At 33.6% G+C, this 10781-nt stretch overlaps 1 protein-coding gene across 2 annotated transcripts in view; it reads right to left on the minus strand.

Moving 5' to 3' along the window:
• LOC106879836 (rab3 GTPase-activating protein non-catalytic subunit) overlaps positions 1 to 10781 on the minus strand; it is a 74447-nt gene that overhangs the window by 30843 nt on the left and 32823 nt on the right. For both annotated transcript variants that reach the window (XM_014929541.2, XM_014929540.2), the window contains exons 15-22: positions 10358 to 10440; positions 9162 to 9226; positions 8684 to 8774; positions 7282 to 7421; positions 6236 to 6545; positions 3040 to 3137; positions 2229 to 2328; positions 403 to 563 (exon numbers count right to left, since the gene is read on the minus strand). In XM_014929541.2, coding sequence (XP_014785027.1) covers positions 403 to 563; positions 2229 to 2328; positions 3040 to 3137; positions 6236 to 6545; positions 7282 to 7421; positions 8684 to 8774; positions 9162 to 9226; positions 10358 to 10440 — 1048 coding nt within the window. The remainder of the gene's footprint in view (positions 1 to 402; positions 564 to 2228; positions 2329 to 3039; positions 3138 to 6235; positions 6546 to 7281; positions 7422 to 8683; positions 8775 to 9161; positions 9227 to 10357; positions 10441 to 10781) is intronic.

The following is a 10781-nucleotide window of genomic DNA, read 5'->3' on the forward strand; positions in this document are numbered from 1 at the left end:
GAACCAGATGACTGCACCAGGCTCCAATCTGATCTGGCAAAGTTTCTACAGCTGGATGCCCTTCCTAACGCCAACCACTCCGAGAGTGTAGTGGGTGCTTTTATGTGCCACTGACATGAGGGTCAGTCAGTCGAAGAAATGAATTCAGGAGTTTGAATATCACTATGCCTAAGTCATCATCATCGTGAAGTACTAAAATATATATATATGAATTGTGGTAGTATTACAACGATCATGCAAGTTATACCATATCTCTACCTTATATATTATTGGTACAACATACAGGTCAGTTCCATAATTTCTCAATTTTATATTGAGGTACCTTAAACACTCAACCATTACACTTCTATTATTTTCTTTCATTTATTAAGTACAGCAACAATAACAAATTGAACATGTTACCTTAGCTTTAGTTTTACTGGTCATCATATCCATAGCAACCCCTCGGGCAGTCAATGCAAGTATATAAGCAGCTCTGGAATTGGTTGACTGAGTACATGCTTCCCTTATTTTCTCCCACCATGGGGAAATTGAATCCACACTTGTCATAACATCACTGGTATCTTAGAGAAAAGTAAATTACAATATGAACTGTAATTGGAGAACAATTCAGAGGAATAATCATTAAAGACACAATAGCAGCAAGGAAAAGGTGCCAGTTTATAAGTAACAAATTCATGAAAAGCAGAAAGGTCGATGCAGCACGCAACTTAGTTTTTATTTAAATTTTCTAGGCTATAAATTTAGGCCAATGATGTGAAAGAATAGATCATACAAAAACTCACCTGACTAAAACTACATTGAGGTTACCTAACCCTTTTGTTACCATGTTTCTGTTGAAACACACAATATTTCATCATGATCATTTAGCATTCATTTTCCGCTCTGGCATAGGTTAGATGGTTTGACTGGAATTGGTAAGCCAGAGAGCTGTACCAGGCTTATCTGTTTTGGCTTGGTTTCTATGGCTGGATGCCCCTCCTAATGCCAACCACTCCATAGTGTACCAGGTATCCTTTATGTGTCACTGGCATGAGTGCCTTTTAATATCACTGACATGGGTACCCTTTACGTGTGACCAGCACAGGTGCCTTTCACATGTCACTAGTATGGGTGCCTTTTGCATGTCATTGGCATGGGTGCCTTTTGCATGTCAATGGCAAGGGTGCCTTTTACACATCACCAGCACTGGCTATGACTACAATTTCACTTAGCTTGATGTGTCTTCTCAAGCACAGCAAATTGCCAAAAGTTTTGGTCATTTGTTACCGCTTCCATGAGATTCAACATCTGAAGATCATATTTCACCACCTCATCCTTACTTTTCAGTTAATTTTGAAATTAATGAGGAATTTAGTAGAATAACTTTGTTATATTTAAGCTGGCGTTTGGAACATAAATTAATATAAAATTTTGATGGAATTCAATTTACATCACTTTAAAACAGAAAGTTTATATCATAGAATAAGGAGCAGTCTCAGGTTGGTGTTAAAAGAGTAAGGTAAGAAGTAATCAATAAACCTAAATTAACTTTGAATTAATTGTGTAATAGTATATTTAATCATTTCATGAACTAGAGGTGCTACATATTATTATGCAGACAGATTATGGTTAGGAAGGAAATATCCTTCAACTACAAACACAACAAAACCCAACAGCAAAAATTTGAACTTATGACCACATTTTAAGTAGAAAACTTCACAGACAGTGTCTTTTCGTATTTCTCTCAATGAGTTTTAAGTTGGGTTACTCTACAGAATAGCAATACATTTAACCATCTTTCATCTGACAATAGAATCAACAATCTATTTACAGGTCATAGGAGGAAGTAAAACACTTGATATCTTCACTTCAGTTTGCTTTAAAAGGCAGATGAGTAAATGTTTCTGTGAGACTGGAGAGCCCATGATTCTCACAATTAACGAAGTTGTCAGTTTATTGAGATGACAACGACGACGCTGCTGCCGCCATCACCACCACCACCACCACCATTTTACATCTGCTTCCCAAACTAGTATGGGTTAGATGTTTTGACAGGATCCCAAAGGTCAGAAGACCATGTCTTGCTCCAACACCATTTGACACGATTTCTATGGCTGTATGCCCTTCCAAAGCCTAAGTAACATATATGAATTAACTATCAATAACCTAGAAAGACACATGCTAAATTCACAAATTCTACAGAAGCTGCATATCCATAAATATGACACTAGAGAGAGAAAACTTACCAGACATTCTAGTCAAAGTTAAAATGACATAGTATAAATTATAGACTTGGGTTTCAATATTTCTATTGTCACTCGATAGCCAGTAGTGTTGTAACAGGTCCTGCAGATAGAGGAAAAAGAAGAGTAAAAAAGGACTATAAAAAAAAAGAGAGAGAAAGGGATATATGGGATTTCAAAATTATTGATCACTAGTACCACCATAAACAGAATGCTGACCCCAGTACTTAGTTTAGTCTGATGCTTATATTAATTCTCTTTGTCAAACCACTTAGTTAGTTCCAGGACATAAAAGGATACAATATAAACACAAACCACAACACAGATACACACATATGATGGGCCACTAATGGTTTTACCCACCAAATTTCATCCACAAAATATTGGTTAATTCAAGGCTATAGTTGAACATAGTTACTGGAAGTGTTGTGTAGCAAGTTTGAACCTGGAACCATATAGTTGTAAAAGCAAGCTTCTCTAAAACACAGCTAAGCCTGCACTGCTATTACATTTTCAACATGGAATGTTTGTAACTTCTTTTCCACAAACTAAAACTACTTGAAATTTCACCTCTTTACAATCTTATTTCATTATCATCAAATGTTTAAAGCTTTAAATGTTTTCAAGTCCCACAAGAAAAGAAACTTCAAGAACTTAATGGGAAATATTCTATGAGTATTAACTAAGTATTTCAAAATATTAGAATCTCTGTCTCTCTCTCTCTCTCTCTCTCTCTCTCTCTCACACACACACACACAAACTCAAGTTAATGAAGTCTTCCAGGATATATTATGACAATAGTATCTATACTCACCATGAGATGATCAGGAGGTATAGCACAGTCTTGAAGTATTCTGCTTAAATCTTCAGCACTAACTTTATTTGATAAGCACCCATCATAAAATAAATCACCTGAAAGTGAAAACAAGAGAAAATTCTAGTATTTTGTTCAAGTCATCTATATTCTGTGTTCAAACTGTGTTGGAGGTAATTTTCATTTTCATTCTTCCAGTATAAAAAAATAAATAAATATCAGTCATGCATTCAGGTTGATTCAATTCACCATAACCCTCTGTTTCAATTTGTGACCTTGTACCAATTTGAGAAATCATTAATTTCTTAAAATTCATTAATTGCACAATTTCAGTTAGCTGTTTACCTAAGTTCATTTAAGACATGAATGCTATAACTTCTCACTTTATCCTTCTCTAAAATGAAGAGTATTTGAGCTTGATCAAAAAGAAATAAGTATATGTTTTGTTGTTTCACAGTGATGGCTTGCCAAAAAAGGTAGAACATCGCTCGTAGACCTTACAGAATATTATTTTTTTTCCCTGTGTACTCTACATTCAAATATGTTGAAATCAATCTTGCCATTCACCCACCACAGAATCAATAAAGTGGAGCTTATTATTAAGTAAAAGAATAATATTCATTTGGTTAAATTTTTTGTAACAGAGGAAAACTGTTAAAAAAGAAAAGTAAAATGTAACAGAACTGTTTTGATTGAATTTAGGCAGATCCTAGCATTTGTGCTTGTGTGCTCATATACAGTAATGCCTTGATATACAAGTTGGTTTGTTCCTGAAGACTACTCAAAGTGAAAACTTGTAAAGCAAAGCAATAATTTCCCATAATAGCAATGTTATAAATTGTAATTCATTCTCAGAAAAATATTTTACCTATAAAATTTATAATACTTGTAAATAAATGGCAATAAAACAACAGTGGAATGTAAAGAATATTTTATGTAAAGTAAAAAGAATGTCAAGATCATTTATAATGAAAAATATTATTATTATAATCGTTTTCTGAATCACTTTCACTTGCACTAGACTTGCGCACACCATCACTTGTAGACACTACCGCCGATTTACAAGCACTTGTAGTTGGACTTGTAGATTTCTTTTTAAAAAATAAATCTAGAGTTGTTTGCTGAGAAGCTTCTTTTTGCTCTATAAATTTCTCAGTAACATGCAGAAGCATTTATTATAGTAGTAGAAACTTTTGCACTTCATTCAAAATTTGGATCTTGTGCTTGAAAAATAAAACTTGTAAACCTGGGGTCTCATAAAGTGGGTCCTTGTAAAGTGAGGTATTATTGTATATGCAAGTATATATATATATTCAATAGAATCCAAATGAAAAATTTTCCAATATTTTATAGATCTACTCTGTTCAAATAATTGAATGAACTAGATTGAATCTGACTGATTTCACCACATCTGCTGCCATTTAACATCCATTTTCCATACTGGCATAGATTGGATGGTTTGACAGAAGCTGGCAAACCAGAGGAGTATGTCAAGCTCTACAGTCTGCTTTAGCATGGTTTCTACATTTGGATGTCCTTCCTAACATCAACCACTTTACAGAGTGTACTGGGTGCTTTTTACATGGTGACTATCTTTATCAATTATTACATGGCCATTGTGATACATAGCTTAGGGTACTGGTTATTAGTAATGTAAATATGAGGGGGTTGATTAACAGATGTAATAGAGTAGTGATCTAAATGTTTTACAGCTGATATTTTTTATGGTGATTCAAATTTAAAGGGGGATTGACATCTCACTCCTTTTGGATTAGATAAAATAAGCACCAATTAAATTATTAGGATCAATTCAATTGATTACAATACTGCACAATAAATTTGTGGTCTTGTTTTGATGAAAGAAATCATTAACACTTAGATGGAGATCTGTAAGCAGCATACAAATGAATGTGATTCTTTAGTGTCATTTTTCATCTTTTTATAAAAGAAATCCTTCCAATAGACAGACAACATTGTACATCATTGGAAACCATTACTTTATAATTTTGAATAGCAACTGTTAATGGGGAAAATAGTTTCTACATAAGCAAAGCACAAATGAAATTTTCCCTCATATCACAATGGTTTGTTTGGTAGTGTCTCTCTTACTTATTAACTTTTCCACAATCATAAGCAGAACTGAAAAATTGATGCTATACTAAATTCAACTGATTTAGAAAGTATAGCTTGGAAAAGGATTAGCTCTGGTAAGCAAACTTGCCCTACAAATTATATATATATATATAATATATATATATATATATATATATATATATAATATATATACTACTTAAAGTCTTCAGTGATTCCTCTAAAACCCAATGGATTTTGGGGATTACCAACACCGTTCAATAAGTATTTGAGTTATGATACAGAGAACAGTAATTACTTAACCCTTTAACATTTAAACCACCCATATCCAGCCCATATATTCTAACTGTTTTATGTTTAAACTAGCCAGATCTGGCCTCTCATATCTACCCTAAAATGTCATTCTAAAAATAAAGAATCTCATCATCGAAATCTCAAAGCTACAAGATAATGCATAATTAATTCAAAACAATGTGAATAAATAAGCATTGCATTTGACAGAGTAATCTGAATACTAAAGGGTTACTTATACATGCATTAAGCAAGTGTTTCTACTGTAGCCTTTGGCCACCCAATGTCTTGTGAGTGGAAGTGGTAGGTGGAAACTGTATGAAAATCCTATGTGTCTGAATATTTACATTCTGATTCCTTACTTGTAAAAGTTGAGTAAAAAATAATGTTATATTGACATTCCTTGTCAACAAATTGCCCTCTAGCTCTGAATTTTTGATGGCAAGTAATATAAAAAAAAAAACCCTTACTTAAAAAAACAGGTAAATGTTAGTAACAGGAAAGGTGCCTTGCTGTAAAACAATGCTACAATAAGTATCCATCAACCCAAGCTAGCAGGGAAAAAAGTTAAGTAAAATGAATGAAGACTAAGGTATTTACAATAGCTAACCTCAGAGGGATGAAAACAAAGTTGATCCTGAAAGCGACACTTTTAGACATGAAGATTTCCAGTATTTCCAGCTTACACATCCACCTTTTAAGAGGGGGATAGAACTACAGAGCACTGAAGTAGATCTTTTTTTTCTAAAACTTCTAGATGTAGGAAAAAAATGAGAAAGTGAAGAGCAAATGATAGGCAATGTTGTATACTTACAAAGTGCATTTTTCTTATCTTCTGGAATTTTTCTGATTTTGGACACAATAGGTAAATTTCCACCAGAAGAGCTTACAGTAACAGTTGAGGGAGATGGTGAGGATTGTGAACTATCTGTCTGCGATTCCTGACGATGTAGTGGATATTCAAAGCAACTAAGGAAGTTGGTCACTGACATTGGTTGCTCCTCAAACGTAACATTGCACTGGACTGCAGAAGTGTTGAAGTTATTGGGTGCATCATAGGCAATTAGTTGCCGGAGCACATGCTCTATTTCAGATTTTGTTGCAGATAGAACATTCATTAAGTGCTACGAAATGAAAAAAAAAAAAAGAATTCTTTTAAAGAGAGAGAGAGAGAGAGAGAGAAGTGAACAAAAGCACCAACAAGGTCTGGTAAGAGATTTTACACAAACAGAGAATTATCATTTGTAAGAACAATTGTTCTTTATCCCCTGAACAAACTCATAATTAAATGATCTCAGTTATGTTGACTTTGCCCATGCTGGCATGGGTTGACAGTTTGACTGGGCTGGCAAGCCGGAAGGCTGCACCAGACTCCAGTTTGGCATGGTTTTCTACGACTGAATGCCCTTCCTAACGTCAGCCACTCTGAGAGTGTAATGAGTGTGTTTACGTGCCACTGGCATGAGTGCCAATTTGCATGACACCAGTATCTGTCATGTCTGTGATTTTGCTTGGCTTGATAGGTCTTCTTCTCAAGCACGACATAATGCCAAATGTCTTGGTCATTGCCTCCGTGAGGCCCAACACTCGAAAGGAACTCAGCCACTTTGCCTCAGTATATTTCAAATAGTGTATGTAGGTGTACAGATTGTAATATACATTAACTTTCTTTAAGATGGAAATGTGTGATTTGAAGATCTATTTCTCTCTCCCAACTAAGAGCTTATGATAGTAAGCTATGAGAAAAAGAAGAAAATTATTATTCAAATAATTCATACACAAATATCCATGTTGGAAATAATGCATTGCGTTTATGTTAACGAATGAAAAGAGATTTAAAATCAAAAGACTTTTAATTACCTGTTCTACATTACTGATAGATTTTGGTTCATAACATGTAGATTTTGTTTTATCAAGCATACTATATGTGCGCAGTAACTGGTTTTGAGACTGACAGAACAACAGGAAGAGGCGACTGTCGATGTCAAGAGCTTCTTCAGCTGTAAAGAAGAAAAAAAATTATAATTTATGAATGATGTTCCTTCAAACTCCAATATGATGGCTAAAAGTGAATTCATATTACAAGATTTATTCAAAAGATCATGAGATATATTATTTAGTGCCACATAAAAAGCACCCAGTACACTGTAAAGTGGCTGGTACTAGGAAGGGCATCTAGTTGTAGAAACTATGCCAAACAGACAATTGGAGCTTGGTGCAGTACTCTGGCTGGCCAACTCCTGTTACACTGTCCAGCCCATGCCAGCATGGAAAATGGATGTTGGATGATGATATGAAATTATTTTTAAAAAACTGCTTCACAATAATTATTTTCATACTACCATGAGTGGAGTGTTTTTTTTCAAATTTGGATATTTGCATATTGTAAGACATGCTTTAACAAATTAATGTGGTTTTTCTACAATTAACCACTCAAGAGAAAAATTAAGTTGGAAACTAATTACTTTAAAAAGATGTTTGTGGATAGCAAAACCTTTTTGGTGGGATAAGATTTTATTCAGTGACAAGATGTATTTCTTGAACAGTTAAAAATGTAAAAAAAACTAGAATAATCTTTAAACTTATGCAAGAGTTGTCAAAAACAGGAGATAAAAATATATTGGAGATAAATTAAAAATTATGAAGCTGATGAATTACGAACCACCTGATTAATCCAATAGTACTAGTGGATTCTCTTTTACATCCAACAGTCCATTGGCATGATCAACACTAGATTGGTATTGATTAATAAATAATAAATTCATGTTGGGCAATGTCTGAAAGAGTACGACTGCAAATACAGAGGGACGAAATGGTGTTCCTCTGAAGGATTTCTTGGGTAATGTTACTCAAAAAGGTGCGTAGCTCGGATATCAGGGAGTCTCTCAAAACCAGGCTGCTACTTATATGCACTGAGAGGTCACAGCTCTGGTACTATGGATGTGTGATTTGAAAGTCACAGGAATGAATTGCAAGATGAATTTTTCTAGCTGCACCAACTAGCAGGAGACTTAGGAATAGACAAAGATTGAGATGGTTGCATAATATCCATAGACTCAGTTGGTTATACTTGGGAATCCAGCCAGAAAGTGTGAGGGCAGTTGTTTCTGATAAGGTCCTAGAGAGAATGTGCCTGAGGATTCTCTCAGGAATAGTGGAAAATGGATAGATGGATAAACTCATGAAAAAGACTATTTATTAAAAGATGGCAATGCTTGTAAAAACCAATTCAGAGAAACTGATGTAATAAAAGTGTAATTACCTTTACCACTCATTTGATTTATGCAGCCTCTTATGATATTTTGCATTGTTACTGTTGATAAGTATTTTGTATTCAAGACTCGCTCAACTCCCTGAAGTGAGACAAAAGGAAATCAAAAAATCAGTCAAGAAATAATTTCATTCTTTCTAAAACACAAAGATTGTCTTTTTGACTAGAATCATTTCACTAATGGTATTAAATCCACTGTGAAGAACAAGAACATAACATTTAACAACCTTAATTTTCTCATATCTCATACTTTAAAGCTTGATACATATTTTATGTAAATGTCATCCTAATTTAACCCATGAAAATAAGTAACCACAAAAAAAGTTGCTACTTTTGTTATTTATATTGTCATTTATAGATATTTAAATAATTTGTTTCTTTTATTTAAGAATACTGACCTAAAATTGTTTAGACTTACAAAATAAGACAAAGAAAAATATGTTATAAAAAATAAAAAAATAACACTTACTTGCTGAGCAATACTGGAAATCTTCATGTCTAAAAGTGTCTCTTTCACAGTCGATTTCAAGCTCTCTGAATTAAAAGACAATACAATAATTTATCACAATATATGACAACTGCATACATACATAGACTCCACCTGTGTATATAAGGACAGGCTGAACATTCACACTCAGATTAAAACCTAATCCCTTCTTGAACCAGATGAAATACAAATAATTTGATTAAATTAAAAACTGAATTGAAAACATTTTTTAGTATAAGCTCTCCTTTTGACAAACTCTTAAATTAAATTACAAATGAATTTTTTATAAACCCTTTACATGACAAATTTTCTAATTAAGTTTCCAATGAATTTTGCATCTTGGTTTGTAACCTTCATTCACTACACCTACTTTTATATCATCAAACCCAAAATGATTTCTTCTGATGTCCTTCAACTTCATAAACACTAAGTAAACTTTACAAAATTCAGTTATAAACTTCAATGTTGTGTAAGAGTTAATTGTTTTTGTGACATAGGAAAATACTCTGATCACATCTACTGCATTAAGATTCTTACTTTAGCTTTTGTAACAATGAATTTATGCATAACTTGATTGTTCACAAAGAACTTCCTCTACACAACACCTTTGGTGTTGAAAATGAAGTTTATTTGTCTATTTTTTATACACTGGTGGTTCTTTGTAGGAGTATTTTCTCCATTATAATTTCTAGATGACCCCTTTACAGCAACTGATTACAAGAAGTCACTTTCCCATTTGACTGCCCTTCAGACTATTCCTCTTTACTTCTGAAGTAAAGCTGTACATTTTATAATCTAAGCACAGACATGGCTGTATGGTTAAGGCGTTCCCTTTGTAACCGTGCGGTTTCTGGTTCAGCTAAACAGCATAACACCTCAGACATCGTTTACAAAAGGCCTGAGCTGACTAAATTCTTGCAAGTGGATTTGGTAAATGGACACTGAAAGAAGCCCATTGTATATAAAAATAACCTTCTCACCAACCTCTCTGAAAGTGTGGAAAAGATCAAAATAAATTTAAGAAACAATTTATGAAGGCAGTATTCTAGCATTATCTTAGTCATGATTGTTAAAATAAACCAGTGACCTTTAATGAAATATACAGAATTTGGTAAAAAATTATTATATGTAAAAGAGAACAAATCAATATATTGATAAATATAAACAATGGAATTTACCTGATTCTTCGTTACATTCTTTTAAAAGAGTCTTCAGTTTCTTAAGCAGGTGAAGGTCACGAGCCCTTTTGCTGCTTTTATCACTATAAGATGAAAAACCACAGGTACATATATGTATCATATATATCTATATATTAGGAATACTGAAAAACAATGTTGCATTTCATGTAATGAATTCAAATCAGCATAAAACATTGTAAAAATATTTTTTCATTCAAAGCATAATTGTTATCATAAGCAATATTTCCCCACCTTGAAATCAGATATTTTATTCGAGGAAAGAGGAATATGTTTGGAGTGATGTTTCAACACTTTCCTGCTTCTGAATGCTTTTCCGCTGATGAAGTGTTGAAGTGACCTGTATAAGTGGAGGATGAGATGGAGCTTCCCAGCCTAATGAATTTATTTTAGCCCCCCCCCCCCC

This window comes from Octopus bimaculoides, chromosome 11, assembly GCF_001194135.2.
Source record: "Octopus bimaculoides isolate UCB-OBI-ISO-001 chromosome 11, ASM119413v2, whole genome shotgun sequence".
In the NCBI taxonomy this organism is placed as follows: domain Eukaryota; kingdom Metazoa; phylum Mollusca; class Cephalopoda; order Octopoda; family Octopodidae; genus Octopus; species Octopus bimaculoides.